Raw genomic sequence first — 15,864 nt, 5'->3', positions numbered from 1 at the left:
CTTTGGGATAAAAGGGGAAAAAAGTCAAGTTAGAGATTTTTGCAGACGGCAGTAACCCAGGAGAGAAGAGGTCTTCCTACCAAGAGGACCACGGAGTAAGTCAGGAACAAAGACACCCCAGAGCGGAAGCCAGAAGAGCAGCTCTGTGAGAAAGGCCGAGATCTCCTCCCAGGGTGGCCCTTGGCTTTAAAGGACTCAGTGAGCAGTTGAGGAGGTGAACTGCTTGTGAAGTAACAAGAGCTGGTGGCCTTCTGCATTATTAGGTGGCTTTGTTATCGACTATCAGAGCCCTCCCTGTCATCCCCACATTCTTCAGAAATCCACAGCTTCCTGAAACTTATTTTGAAGATTCTGGGTTTGCAGCCAGCATTGAAGGGCCCCCAGTTTTCACTGACAGAGGATTCACCTGGACCCACAAAGGCAGAGACCCACAGAGCAGGCAGGGAGATGGGAATGTGAAGCCAAAAGACAGCAAGCAAAATCACCCAAGCCACAGTGGACCTTGGTGAATCATGACCCCATCCCTGACCCCTCGTGATAGTGTGCCTAAAGACACGGTTTTGCAGCTGGGAGTGTGGATGGGGCAACGGTTCTTGTCCTACAAAGTGGGACAGAATCTGATCCAACAACTATGGGTTTTGCCTCAACGTACATGTTTTCAATTTATTGAAAGCCGGGAAGTTGGGAATCAAGGATTGCTTGCTTATTAAGAGAAACTAATTAAAGTTAAATTCTATCAAAGAGAATCTTGCTATAAGAAAAGTACAGCAGCAACCAAAATAGATTGAATTCCAAGTCACCTGTTTCAAGCCATTTTGAGTAAACCTGTATTATTAAAATACAGTCCCTTAAAGATCATCACTGCAGCCAGGAGCAGTGGTGTACATCTGTAATCCCCATTGGCTCAGGAGGCCGAGGCAGGAGGATCGAAAGTTCAAAGCCAGCCTCAGCAATTTAACAAGGCCTTAAGCAACTCAATGAGACCCTATCTCTAAATAAAATACAAAAAAAGGGCTGGGGTTGTGGCTCAGTGGTTAAGTGCCCCTGAGCTCACAATCCCTGGTACCAAAAAAAAAAAAAAATCATCATTGCAGTGTTGGGTATATCATCTTCAAAGATTAGCTGTTTCCTTTGTAAAATTCTCACAGTCCTAATTGATACAGCCCATGAAAACACAGAAAAGATAGGGAGAGAACTTAGTATTTTATGGGTTTGTTCATATGACAAAGGAACCTGGATTTCTTGATCTGAGTACTGATCTATTTTTGTAGCTTTCAAGAATTTTTAAGCCAATTTGACATGTATCTACAGCACTGAGACTTAAAAAGAATAATCAGAGGAAGCTCTCTGCTCTGATGAAAATGTTCTGTGCCTTAATTTGGGCATCAAAAATCATCCACCTGTTCACCTGAAAAATCTGTGAATTTTATTAAATGTAAACTGTACCTCACCTGTACATTTAAAATTCATGAATTTTATTCATCATATGTAAATTACACCTCAAATTTTAAAAAATCTTATTTGACTAATGGATCAAATTGCATAAAATTTTGGGTAGGAGTGGGAATTATGTGTTTTAATTTCCAGTTCTTTCTTTTTTTAACCTGCTATTTATAAAAAGAAGAGCTAGATGGTATCTGGTAGCATACCCCATTGCTATCATTTAAAAATTGCAGCTGAGTGTTGTGGTGTCTGCCTATAATCCCAGCAACTTGGAAGGCTGAAACAGGAGGATCACAAATTGAAGGCCAGCCTCAGCAACTTAATAAGACCCTGTCTCAAAATAAAGGCCTTAAGCAACTCAATGAGATGTTGGGGATGTAGTTGAGAGGTAGAGCAACCCTGGGTTCAACCCCCAGTCCAAAAAAAGAATAAAATAAAATAAAAATTGCATTAAAAGATCCAGGCACAAGTTTCTGGGATCAGTCTTGGTGTGTGTTTTTGGTCCCCTCGTAATCTTATATTGAGAAGGAAATCTGTTCTCCATCCACAACATTTTGCTCCCAAAGATTACCAGTGATGAGAAAATTAAAACCAATAGAGTGATGAGATAGTTACTAAATGCATATGAGTGTTTGCCAGCCTGCTATGGAGAGAGCTATTGTTTCTATACCATTGGGTACTGTAAATAAACAACAATACCAACGTTGAGCCTGACCTCAAGAGAATAATTCTAGTTGGACAAGCACACTGATAACATGAAGATGTGGCCCACTAATAAGTGGGGCTAGATTGATGTACTGCTTATTAGTGAACCATCTTTTCACTTGTGCAATATCCTCTCTCTGTCATGGTGTGTTACCCTGCTAAATTCAGTTTATTAATTATCTGAGATTTTTACATCTATTAGTTTCTGGGATGAGAGAACGAGAGAGAGAGAGAGAGAGAGAGAGAGAGAGAGAGAATGAACATACACAAGCATGGCACTTCATCAAGTTTTGCTACCAGGATTAAATAAAATGAATCCGGATGGGTTCCATATTTTTCTGTGCCCTAGAGCATTTTAAGCAGAATAAGAATTACCTAATTACCTGGGCCTTGAAAGTTTGTCTATAACATTACCTCTTCCCAGTGACGTTTAGGAAAGTGTTTACCTGACAACATAAAAACATTTTTGCTGGATTATGAGTCAATTCTGATTATTTTTCTTGGAGTCAGTTTTGGTGATTTGCATTTTTCCTGTGAAATCGCACATGTCACAAACCTTTGAATGTACTAATGCATAATTGCAAATGTTCTTTTGTGATTTCTAAAGTAAACACACTTTTTCTTAAAGCCCTTTCTCACTGCTAACATTAGACATTTGTGGTTCTGACTTGTTTTTTCCTTGATGAGACTCTGCTGAGCATTTGTTTCTTTTATGAGTCTTTTCAAAGAACCAGCTCTTTAATTTATCATCATGTATGTTGTTTTTCACATTCATTAACTTCTGTTTTTATCATAATTAATCTTTAGCTTGCTTTCTTAATTATTTAATTAATTTCTTTTTTTGTTTTGTCTTTTTCGTTTTGACTGATTTACTTCTTTCTTATTTAATAATATATATTGTAGATTACGTACTTTCTTCTGAATTTAGCTTTGACTGTATCAATTAATTTTGGGTGGGAGGAGGAGGTACCATGCATTGAACCCAGAGACACTTTACCACTTAGCCACACCAGCCTTTTTTACTTTTTATTCAGAGAGAGGGTCTCACTAAGTTACCTAGGGCCTTGCTAAGTTGCTGAGGCTGACTTTGAACTTGAGATCCTCCTGCCTCAGCCTCCCAAACCACTGGGATTATAGGTGTGCACCACCGTGCCCAGCTCAAAATTATATTCTTGGCAATATAAAAGTTTATTTGTGGTTTTTGCCTTGAATTTTGTATTGTCTGTTATTCCTATTCCATTCCAGCTTTCTTTCTGGTATATCTTTGTCTGTCTTTTGTTTTGTTTTGTTTTTTGCTATAGGGTCTCCCTATTTGCCCAGGCAAGCGATTCTCCCACTTCAACCTTCCAAGTAGCTGGTACTACAGGTGTGGGCCACCATCCCTAGCTACCCTTTTGTTTTTATCTTTCCATGTCTTCTTGTTTTAAATACATATTTTATAAATAAAGAAGAATTAAATTTTGACTTTTTACCTAATCTGTGAGCTTTCCTTATCCAGATGAGAGTTCATATCTCCTACAGAAACTAACATTTTTTTTCTTAAATTTGGTCATTATTTAAATGCTTTTCACTTTTCATCTCCCAATGCTGTTTCCTTCTTTTTTCCAGTTACTACATTGGTTGAGTTTTATTTATTCTCCTTTTACTAATGATTAGAAGGTTATACTTTCTTTTTGATGTTAATAATGGTTCTGTTAAGTATTTAACTGATCTTTCTTTGTGGATACCAAAAATAAAATGAATTTACTTATCTTTTCCTGTGAATGATGAAAAAATTAACATTTCCTTTCTCTCCTCTTCCCACATCCTTCCTTATAATTCGAAACAGAAGCAACAACTTTTTTAATAAAGGAAGTAACCCTGAACTTCAGTTTTCTTTGTAGGTAACTTATTTATCATGCCTAGGTACTTGAAGATTTTTCATCTTTTTTTCTAGAAATTTGACACTTTGGGCTGCACATCCAAGTGACCCTGGCCCTGTGTGATCTTTCTCTGTCTAGACGCAAACCATTTCAACAGGAGAATTTTTCTTCCACTCTCCTTTTGTTTTCTGTAGTATCTATCCTGCGCCACTTCCAGGGTGTACTTAACTTAGGTCTATCTTTTGGAATCATCTCTTTCTCGAACATGGGTCTGTTCATTTCATAAACGAGAGTGCAATTTAGAGGCTTCCTCTTGGAATGCGCCCTACCCTGCTCCATGGTACTCTCTCCACTGTGGAGGAGGGTGCCTGCCCTGAACCCTCGGACTCCTCCAGCAGGGTCCAGCATCTGGTCCTTCTCACCCAAGAGAGGCTGGGACAGTTGAGGTGGGTTGCAACCAGCAATTCTGTATGCCCTGGGCAAATCTTCAAGACTGGAGAAGGAAAGTTGAGACTTGTCATATCAGAGACCCCACAGACTGTGAGAAAGGAGGCACCCAGGGTCAGGGAAGGCACTTCCCTTTGGCTCACAGAAACTGTGTGGCTGCCCAGAGGTCACCGCATACCAACTCCTTCCCAGCTAGGTGTTTTCTCACAGTACCTTGCATCTGCATGGTACTGTGAAGTGTTTAAATCATACTTTCATTCATAGAGTTTTGCTGTTATACATCTTCACATAAGAGTGTAAAAGCCATCTTTTGTGGGGGTTTTTTGTTTGTTTGCTTGCTTGCTTGTTTGTTTGTGGTTATTTTAGACCAACCTGAGTTGCTCCCATTTGATCCTTACCACACCCTGTAAGGTAGACAAGGCACCTGCCATTTTCCTTATGTTACAATAAAAAGAGGAGACAGAAATCCCAAGAAATCAGAAGGTTCCTGGGATTCACGTGCAGTCTATCTCTCTTCCCTATGTACCATCTCCTCTCCCAGAACAAGAGATTTTCTGGATGCCATTTGTCCTGTCCTGGGATGATGGAGACCCAATATTTCATTGTGTAGCAGAGCAGGTTAAGTGCTACCCTGGGGCTTGACACACCCTGAGGCCTGAGAAGAATCAATTCCTCTCCACAGCAGCTGAAGCCACTCCAGCAGGGAACGGGGAAGAGAAGCCACACCCTGAGTGGGTAGGAGCTAAAGAAGAACCCTCTGGAAGGGAGCCTCCATCCCAGGGTTTCAACCCTCTTGCTGCAGCTCCCCCTTCCCAGACCCCTGCAGCCAATGCTCCTGTGATGCGCTGGCAGTTACAGGTTAAATCAGAACTCTCCTGAGAAGTGCGGCATAAATTTTATTTTGGATTTAAAATAATCAAATGAGAGTGAAGCATCATAGATGTAAAATAGTGTTTTTAAATTAAAATGGTACTTTTAATTTAATCATATAAAAAAATCATTTAGATGCTGTCCATCTAAGTGGCAGAGAAATTGCTGTATTGTCCTACTGACGGTCTCTGAATTTGCTGCTAAATGATTTCCAGCTCCTGAAATATTTTCCCTTCCGTTCAATAAGCACTGCCTTTAGCACTCTTTAAAATCAACTTAGGAACTCACCTCCAATGAAAATCTCTTCATGGGGATACTAATTTATGTATCTTTTGTTCATTTGTTTACACATGGTTTTTGGTGATAAAAAGAACGAGGATCTGAGTCCACAGCCTGCTTTCTGGTTTCCAGATCTGCAAATCAGCTAACTTTGAGGCTCCATTTCCTTATCCATAAAATTGGGGCATTAACTAAAAGGCCTTCCCAATCCATAACTGTTAAAGTGTTCTTTGGGGGATTATGAATCTCCCAAGAATAGGACTTACATCTCCAACATCTTCACTAAGTAGCCCCTACTCCAAGTGCTGGCACTGGGCACTTCCCAGGTGGCTCCCTGGACCAGGCTGACTGCATACCCACCTAATTGATAGCACCTGGGTCAGCCAGGGGCCAGCACTTCAGATTTTCTACAATAAAACAAATACAAGATGAGAAATCTCTCCAGCTTCTGCTTTATTGACCCAAGTAGAAGGTCTTGGAATCAAAACAACCAGGGAACCATATATTTTTTATTTCTATGTAATAAAATTGACATTGGGGTCTCAAGACATGAATAGGTTTATATAGCCCCTGCCAAAATCAGTGTACACAGTAGTTCCATCACCCTAAAAAAACTCCCTTGTTTCAGACTTCTCCAACCCCAGCCTTTGGCAACTGTTAATCCCTTGTCCATCCTTATAATTTTGTATTCAAGAGAATGTCACATAAATGGAGTCATATAATAGGTTACTTTTTGAGACTGGCTGCTCTCACTCAATGTAATACCTCTGAGATTCTGGATTCTGGATTCTGAGATTTGTGTGTTGCATATTGATTTTTAGCATTCATTTGTTCCTTTTTATTGCCAAGTAGCATTCCATAGTATAGATGTATCACAGCTCATTCATCCATTCTTGATGGATCTTCAGGTTGCTTCCATTTGGGGGCAGTTATAATTAGCACTGCTATAAACAGCCATGTGCAAGGTTTTGTGTGAACCTAAGTTTTTTTTCCTAATAGTTATACATGACAGCAGAATGAATGCATTTTGATTCATTGTACACAAATGGAGCACAACTTTTCATTTCTCTGTCGCACCACACATGCAACATGTACTTAGGATAATGATGTCCATCTCATTCCACTATCTTTCCTGCAGCTATACTCTCTCCCCATCCATCCCTCCCCTTTGCCCAATCAAACTTCCTCCATACTCCCCATACCCCCAAGCCCACTATGGATCAGCATCCACTCATCAGAGAGAACATTCGGCCTTTGGTTTTTTGGGATTGGCTTACTTTGGTTAGCATGATATTTTTCAACTTTATCCCTTTACCTGCAAATGCTATAATTTTAGTCTCTTTTAATGCTGAATAATATTCCATTGTGTGAACATACCACAGTTTCTTTATCCATTCATCTGTTGAAGGGTGTGTGAACTTAAATTTTTATTTCCCTCAGAGGGACACTAAAAATGTCACTTCTTGGGTCCACCACCAAACTCTATTCACAGTGGCTGTGCCATTTTACATTCCCCCAACAGTGTGTGTGAGTTCCAATTGTTCTGTGTCCACACTAGCTCTTGATTTTGTCCCTTGTTGTGGTGGTGGTCTGTCTTGATTCCATCATAGCCATTCTGACAGGGTTATGACGTTATGTCATCAGAGATTCAACTTGCACTTCCTAAATGGCTAGCCATCTGAGCATCTTTTCCTGTGCCTTTTCAGGCAAAGTAATTTCAAATCTTTCCCCCATTTTTAAATTGAATTTTTTACTTTCTTATGGCTTTAAGAGTTCTTTTTATACTCTGGATGTAGATTCTTTGTCAGATACAGCTTTACATGTGTTCTCTCTCAGTCCCTGGTTAGTCTTGCCTACCAGTGTCTTTCTTAGAGCAAACATTTTAAGTTTGATCAAGTTCAGTTAATCAATTTTTTTCTTATGGATTGTGTATTTTTAACATCATTTCTGAGAATTTTTTACCTACCCTGAGATTTAAAAGATTCTCTAGCATGTTTTCTTCTGAAAGTTTTATAGTTTTACATTTTATATTTAGACTCGTGGTCCATTTCAAGTTGATATTTTTAAGAAGTGTGATTTAGGGAGACATTTATTTCTGTTGGAATGTGAACATTCTCATGTCCTAAGTCACCCAAATGTCCAAAGTATCTTTTCTCCACTGATTTGCCTTCACACTTGGTGGAAGGTACATGTGCAGGTCCATTTCTGATCTGTTTTTCTTCCTTTGCCAACTACATCATCTTGATTACTGTAGCTTTATCATTATTATTAAAATCAGCTGCTCTGAGTCTTCCAACCTTATTCTTCTCTTTCAAAATCGCTGGCTCTATTCGAGTTTCTTTGCCTTTCCATACACATTTTAGAATTTGTTTACTGATAATCTGCCCAAAAATCTGGTTAAGATTGTATTGTAACTGTAGATCAGATGGTGGTACACACTATGATCCCAGCTACTTGGGAGGCTGAGGCAGAAAAATCCCAAGCTCTACGCAAGTGTTGGCAACTTTTCAAGACCCTGGGTCAAAATAAAGAAATAAAAATGGCTGGGATGAAGGCTGGCACAGTGGCACATGCCTGTAATCCCAGCGGCTTGGGAGGCTGAGGCAGGAGGATCACAAATTCAAAGCCAGCCTTAGCAAAAGCAAGGCACTAAGCAACTCAGTGAGAACCTATTTCTAAATAAAATACAAAATAGGGCTGGGGATGTGGCTCAGTGGTCCTGTGCCCCTGAGTTCAATCCCTCAAAAAAGAGGGAGGGACTGGGGATGTAGCTCAGAGGTAGAGCACCCAGGGTTCAATTCCCAATATAGGAAAACAAAAAATTCAATCGATCAATTTGGGGAAAATTGGTGTCTTAACGATATTGAGTTTTCTAATTGATAAAATCATTCTCTCCATTTATTTAAATTTTTGTAAACTGCTTTAATCAGCATTTTAATTTGACTTCTTCAACATTTTGTAGGGTTTTTCTTCTCCACATTTTTTATTGATGCATTGTAGTTGTATTTTTAATATATAGTCCAACACACATTGTGCTAGATTTGTATCTTAAGTATTTTTAAAAAAAATTTTTTTAGTTATACATGGACACAATATCTTTATTTATTTTTATGTGTGCTGAGGATCGAACCCAGTGCCTCCCACATACGAGGCAAGTGCTCTACCACTGAGCTATAGCCCCAGACCAGTATTTTTGTTTCTAAAGTTGTGGGTGGTTTTATTTTTAAATTCCCTTTTCCAGTGGTTCTTTGCAGTATATAGAAATATTTTTTTGTATGTTGGCCTTATACCCTTTGACCATACTGAACTTGCTCATTAGTTCTGGGAACTATTTTATAGCTTCCTTGGGATTTTCTGTCTCAGTGACCACACAGTCTGAAAATAGACTTTTGTTTCTTTTCAGTGTGTGCTGGGTAGTTTTTTGACTCTGGCCTTGTGCACTGGCTAGAGCCAACAACGTGATGCTGTGGAGCAGCAGAGAGTGGAAATCCCAGCATTGTTCCTGGTCTTAGGGGGAAAGCATTCAGTCTTCCTCCACTAAGATAGCTGTGGCATTTTGATAGAAATCATTTATCAGGTTAAGTTTTCTCATCCTGATTTGCTGAGAAATTTTTATCATAGGTAGATCATGAATTTTGTCAAGCTTTTTTACACGTTGTTGGATTCAATTTGCTAATATTTTATTGCCTATTTTTACATCCATGTTGCTGAAGCATATCGGTTTATACTTTTTTTGCACTCTCTGTATCTATATTGGGGATCAGAACAATAATAGCTTTTTAAATAAATTAGAAGTGTTCCCTTCTCTTTCTCGAAGAGATGTGACAATTTGTTATTTCTTCTTTAAATGCTTGGTAGAATTCACTGGTGAAATCATCTTGGCCTGCAGTTTTCTTTTTTAAAGGTTGATAGCTATAAATTTAATTTCTTAAACGGAGAACTATTTAGGAGAATTCTTCTTGGGGGCATTTTGGTAGTTTGTAGATTTCAAGGAATTTTATTGTTGTATCTAAGTTGTTGAATAAATTGTGGTACATAGAGCTGTTCAGAAGATTCCCTTATCATCTACTTAATATCCACATATGTAGCAGTAGCTTCTCTTCTATTCCTGATGCTAGTGACAAGGTCTCTCCATTTTTTCTTTTGGGCTAGAGGTTTATCAATTTTGTTGATCTTCGGAAAGAACCATCTTTTTATTTCACTTATTTTTTTTTCTGTCATTTTCTGCTTCCAGTTGCATTCATTTCTGCTCTTTATTGTTTCCATGCATCTGTTTATTTCACAAAACTTGATGAAGATTAAAGTCATCACCATGATTGAGCAAAACTCTTAGAATTTTCCTTCAGTACTGGAAATGGAATTCATACTAGGCTAGATCTTTACCACTGAGTTATCCCCTAACCCATAAAATATATTTTTAAAATTCATTAGTTTGAGAACCATCTTAGCAGTGGTCCTGTGTTGTCTCTTTTCAGTTGACTGGTCTGAGCGTCTCCAATGGAAAGGACCAACTTGTAGTGTTCCATACAAAAGATAACAAAGACCTCATTGTGTGCCTCTTCAGCAAGCAGCCCACCCATGAGAGTCGAATTGGAGAACTTGTTGGAGTCCTGGCGAATCATTTCAAGAGGTAAAGTTTTATTTTTGTAACTAAGACAGGTTTTAAATGTATGAAATCATAATTATCACTGAACTTGTTTCGAGCCAATTTTAATCTATTGAGTTATTTTCCTCCATAGTGACAATCCAATCATCTGTTTCATAGAAGGTAAAATTAGTAACCAGGCTTAGCTTCAGGATTAGGAATGATCCTCTGCTTTCCCAGTCTCTAGCTAAACCAACAATGAGAGGTTTCCCTAATGGGTATTTCTTCACAGTGAATTCAAATGTAATTAAATCCAAACAATAGGAAAAAATTACTTTGTATTCTTACCATCACAGCTCCTCATTTGCTTCCAATATAATCAGCGTATCTACTATTACTCTAAACAAATTAGAAGGCAGATTCAAGATAACATGTAGGTCTATGAAGACTAAAGAAATTCCCAGGAGAGTCAATAGCTGCTATAAAAACATGGATTCATGGTGGAATGTGGTACACTCTGAGAACTTCATAGAAAACCTAGTTGATATCTGGGTATATGTGTGTGTGGTGAACAATGATGTAAGAAATATAAACTAGGGGAGAGGAGGGGAGGGGGGATGGTGGAGGATGGGAAAGGCAGCGGAGCACAACAGACACTAGTATGGCAATATGTAAATCAATGGATGTGTAACTGATGTGATTCTGCAATCTGTGTATGGGGTGAAGGTGGGAGTTCATAACCCACTTGAATCAAAGTGTGGAATATGATATGTCAAGAAATTTGTAATGTTTTGAACAACCAACAATAAAAAATTTAAAAAAAAAAGAAATATAAACTGAGAGCAGACCCTGAGGGCAATGGGGACCCGCAAATGGATCATCTAACATGGGGGAGGGATTTTGTCTGGTTACTTATTGAAGTTGTTTTAGAGATGGAGTTTTTCTTCCCACAAGAGGTCATGGGATGAGCGGGTCTCTCCATAGTCGAACTTTCTTCTCACTGTGGCAACCATCCCCCATCCCATCTCGAAGCTAGGGGGGGAAAGACAACCAGTGATGATCCAAGTGATGATACTGGTTCCTTTTCCTTCTATAGACATTTCCCACATTCCCATAAATAATCAAGTACTACTTGTGCCAGTGTAGACTTGGCTTTGTCCCCTTCTTAAAGATATTTAGAGTCAGATGTCCACATGTCTAACTCTACTGCATTTTTTTCTTGCTGATAAATATATTGACTATAATTTTAGAGGCAGAATACCCAGGTCGTTTATTTTATGTTATTAAACCTTGTGTTCTAGATCAAAGTGGATCTTTAGATATTCCAAATTATTTGGAGTCCTTTGAAAAATGCTCTTTTAACTGCCAAATAATTATAAAACTGAGAGTTTATAATCTAGAATGGAAGGTAAAGACATAAAAGCATCTCTAAATAATTATCTGTGACTCCCATAAGCAGACTTATTTTCCTGATGACATTTAGTTATCACAAAGTATGGGCATTTAAAGGAATTATAGTTCATCATCTTGAATTTGGATGCTTGTAGTAACGGATACAATAGTTTTTGCCTGAAGAACTGAAGTATTTTGTCTCAATCTTAGTCCTTGTTTAGTGTCTCCTACTGACAGAAATAGAATTCACAGATTCACTTCCTTTTCGTAGCATATGTGCTCTGAGATTTATTTCTAGGTGCATGCTTCCTATCTTTAATATATACAAGAGTTTTAATTTCTTTAAAATTCATAAATGTATGGAGGCAAAGAAGGCCGTCAAGATACTGGGTATTTTTGTTTACTCTTTTTGTTTTTATCTTATGCATTAAGAGCATGAGTAGTAATGAGACATAAAATCTGTCCTGACTGACCCCAGAAAAGTCAAGCTTGGGGGCTGGGGCTGGGGCTTACTGGTAGAGCACTTGCCTAGCATGTGTGAGGCACAGGGTTCGATTCTCAGCACCACATAAAAATAAATAAATAAAAATAAAGGTTCATTCACAACTATATATATATATATATATATATATATATATATATATATATACATGTTTATATGTTTAAATAAGGAAAAATATCAGGCTTGAAATTTGGGCTTAGAATTATAATGATCAAGCTATTATTAACTTCATTTTTTTTCTATTTTCCTTTATTGTCTGTCTCATATCATTGGTATGATTTTGAAGTTCACGTTGTAGTTTTTTTGTATTGTTGTTGTTGTTCCTGGTTTTGGATTAGGGATTGAACCCAGGGACCCTTTTATACTGAGCCACATCCCTTTTTATTTTTTATTTTGAGACAGGGTCTTGCTAAGTTGCTGAAGCTGGCCTTGAATTTGCAATCATCCTGCATTGCTGGGGTTTTAGGCGTGTGCCACCACTCCCAGCCACATTGTGTTTTACAAGCATAATTATGTGGCATATGATCTTACTTGTCCCTGGGATGACTATGGAATTCTACAGGGGAGAGGGATTTAACTCCAGGCCAATTATTTATCTTTAGATCATTTCTCTAATCTGCATTCTAAGAAGTTTTCTAGGCAGAAGATGGGAGGAAATGGCTCAAAATTTCATAAATTAACAGAGGTTGATTTAAACAGGAGTCATTGTCTTTAAAAAATTATAAAGAGAGAGGATCAGAACTTGATCGGAGGCTGAGGTTGTGGCTCAGCCATAGAGCGCTTGCCTAGCATGTTCGAGGACTTGGGTTTGATCCTTAGCACCACATAAAAATAAGTAAAATAAAGGTATTGTGTCCAACTAAAAAATAAATATTTTTAAAAAAAAACTTAAAAATCCACTAGCAAAACTTCAGCAAAGTTTCAGAATTTTTCAAATTTTGAAAAAAGAGTATATCATTTCATTAGGCTAGTACAACACTGTACCCCAAACAAATAAGGGTAGCACAAGAAAACAAAATGATAGTCCAGTCCCACTTTAGTACAGATTTTTTTTAATACTAAATAAAATGCCAACAAATTGGATCCAAGAGTGTTTCAAAAGAACACATTATACGCACTGAGGTGGTCCTGAGAATGCAGGGTGGTGGGGTACATGGACAGCTCTGTAACCTATTCCCCAGATGAAAGGAGGAAAGAATTCCATCTCCCCAGTAGAAACACAAGTGCTACTTGATAAAAGGCAGTGCTGACTGCTGATAAATAAACACTCAAACAAAGTGGGTAAACACAGGAATGGGAACAAATAAAAGGCAAATTTGCAGCTGCCAACCAAAGTTAGTTGCACAGAAATGGTTCAGTGGCTACTACCCAGAGGGCCTGTGGCTTCAGGACTTCTCTCCTAAGTCATGTTGTCCCCAGTGAAGGGGAAGGATGTATGCAAGCCGAGGGAAGAAATGACGTTGGGCACAGGACAGTTTAGAAAGAGAATGTGAGGCCACAACCCAGTTGAAACTGCAGGACACCCCTAGCAGGACAGCCTTCTCTCTTCAAGGGCCACATTCAGCAAGGGGTTTCCCCCACTCAAAGTCAATGATAAACCAAAAGAGAAGAACAAGCGAGATATGCACAGGCAATATAAACATAAGGAACAAAGGAAGTCAGCAAAGGCAGATTTAAAAATGAGGAATAAATTTTACATTAAAAATGCTTGGAGGGGGCTGATTGTGGCTCAGTGGTAGAGCGCTCACCTAGCACGAATGAGGCCCTGGGTTTGATCCTCAGCACCACCTAAAAATAAATAAATAAAGTAAATGTATAATGACCAACTACAACTAAAAAATAAATATTTTTTTAAAATGGTTGGAGGGGGACAGGCCCTAGGTGGAGTGATAAGAACTAGACCTACCCTCTTGCCTTAAACAACAAAAAGTAGGCAAAATGTGTGAAGCAACCATTTTCAAGACATTGGGCATCAGAGAGCAAAGGATGTGTTCCCCAAGAGGTAAGAAACAGAGAAGCTGACCCCATGACCCTACCATGAGGGAATTGCCAGGCCATATGTTCGCAGGGAACCCAGGTGGAACCTGGCAGATCCCCCTGAGCCATGGAAGCTGAGAGGAGAGTCGGGGAGACCAAGACAGCTCAGTTTGCAGATCAAGGTGCCACAAACTCCAGGGGTCTGTGTAGGATCCCCTCAGGTATGCTGCAAAGTACTGATTAGTGCATGAGGAAGAGAAAACTCCCCAGGCCTGGGAATGAACCAGCTGAGAGGACCAAAGAGAGCCTAGCACTCACACTGAGCAGGAGCAGGCAAACAGAGCACCTCATAATTCACAGGGTGTTTGGGCGAGGGTTTTACCTCAGCAGAGGGAAATAATTGGCCCTAGAATAACTAATGCTGTGGTAGATACTGCCAAATAATTCTCAAAAGCAAGACCCAAAGGATCAAACTGCTTCCAACTAATTTATATCATGGAGCAAGATTCATGCATATTTAAAGGACTACAAAAATTTCCAAACTCAACACATAGAATTCACCTGAATGTCTGACATGCAATCTGAGATTAAGAAGCATGCAAATAGGTGGAAATCACAACCACTGTGAGGAGAAAAGCCATCCAATTGAAACCAGCCTAGAGCTGACAGGAACATTAGAATTAGCAGACGCCGACATTAAAAGTTATTACAATGTCAGATGTTTGTAAGTTAATTAGAGACATGGAAAGTATTTTTAAAAAACCACACATCAGACTTACAGATGAAAAATACACTGATATTTGTAATATTTCATGATTAAAAACAAGAAAGACAAAGCTTTTCACTTTATCCAGTAAATTTTCCTCATCACTATCTTCTCTCATGAGCTAAAGCCAGACCTTTCTTTCCATGTGAATCCTGAAACTAAATATGACTAAGTGTAAGTTAGGTTCTTTCTCTCACCTGCAGTCTGTGTTCAGCCTGTACCTATCATCCCTGTCTCCCCAAGCACCTACTCATACAATTTTCATCTTTCTTAAAACATATCGAAAGACTTTCTTTTTTCCTTGGTGCTGGGGATGGAACCCAGGGCCTTGTGCATGCTAAGCATGTGCTCTACCACTGAACTACACCTCCAGCCCTGAAAACCATCTTTAATAATCTTTGATAAGTATATCCCAAAGGGCGACATTAAGAATATTTAGGCCCAGAGGCATATAGCTCAGTGGTAGAGCACTTGTCGAGCATGCACAAGGCCCTGGGCTCAATACCCAGTACTAGAAAAAAAAATTGTTTTAATAACCGTATGGCTCAAGCACAGACCGGTCAGAACAGGTGCTATCTGGAAACACCTAATATGGCCACTCAGCAAGTGCAAGCTGTACTCCACAAATCAGGAATTCCACCAGTGGGAGAAGCCAGGGCCCAAAGCCCAATACATCTTGGGATATGCTAATGAGTTTATTATACAGGTGTCTTTACTGCAGTACTTCTCAGTGCCTTTGCTCACTTTAAATGCAGTCAGTATAAGAGAATTCTACCTACACTGATGTCAAACCGTTTCCAAAATATGTTAAGTGGGAGAAAAGGCAAGGTACAGAATGGTGTGTATAGCATACTATATCAATGTAAAAAAAAAGTTGTAATCTCTCTCTCTCTCTCTCTCTCTCTCTCTCTCTCTCTCTCTCTCCACATATACATAAATGTATATATACAGTATATCCCAAAGGGCAACATTAAGGATATTTAGGCCACTTATATAGACAGAGAATGTAATCATCTATATTACAGGTATTTCTCAT

The 15,864-nt window shown here is 38.8% G+C and overlaps 1 protein-coding gene across 1 annotated transcript in view; it reads left to right on the top strand.

Moving 5' to 3' along the window:
- Myo1d (myosin ID) overlaps positions 1-15,864 on the top strand; it is a 239,800-nt gene that overhangs the window by 216,845 nt on the left and 7,091 nt on the right. Inside the window, exon 21 of the mRNA XM_046423133.2 lies at positions 10,082-10,236. Within this exon, the coding sequence (XP_046279089.2) occupies positions 10,082-10,236 (155 nt within the window). The remainder of the gene's footprint in view (positions 1-10,081; positions 10,237-15,864) is intronic.

Source organism: Marmota monax, unplaced genomic scaffold (genome assembly GCF_021218885.2).
Source record: "Marmota monax isolate L192 unplaced genomic scaffold, Marmota_monax_Labrador192_F-V1.1 WCK01_AAM20220418_F8-fsc00549, whole genome shotgun sequence".
NCBI classification, from domain to species: domain Eukaryota; kingdom Metazoa; phylum Chordata; class Mammalia; order Rodentia; family Sciuridae; genus Marmota; species Marmota monax.
This window is presented reverse-complemented; position numbering and strand designations above follow the sequence as displayed.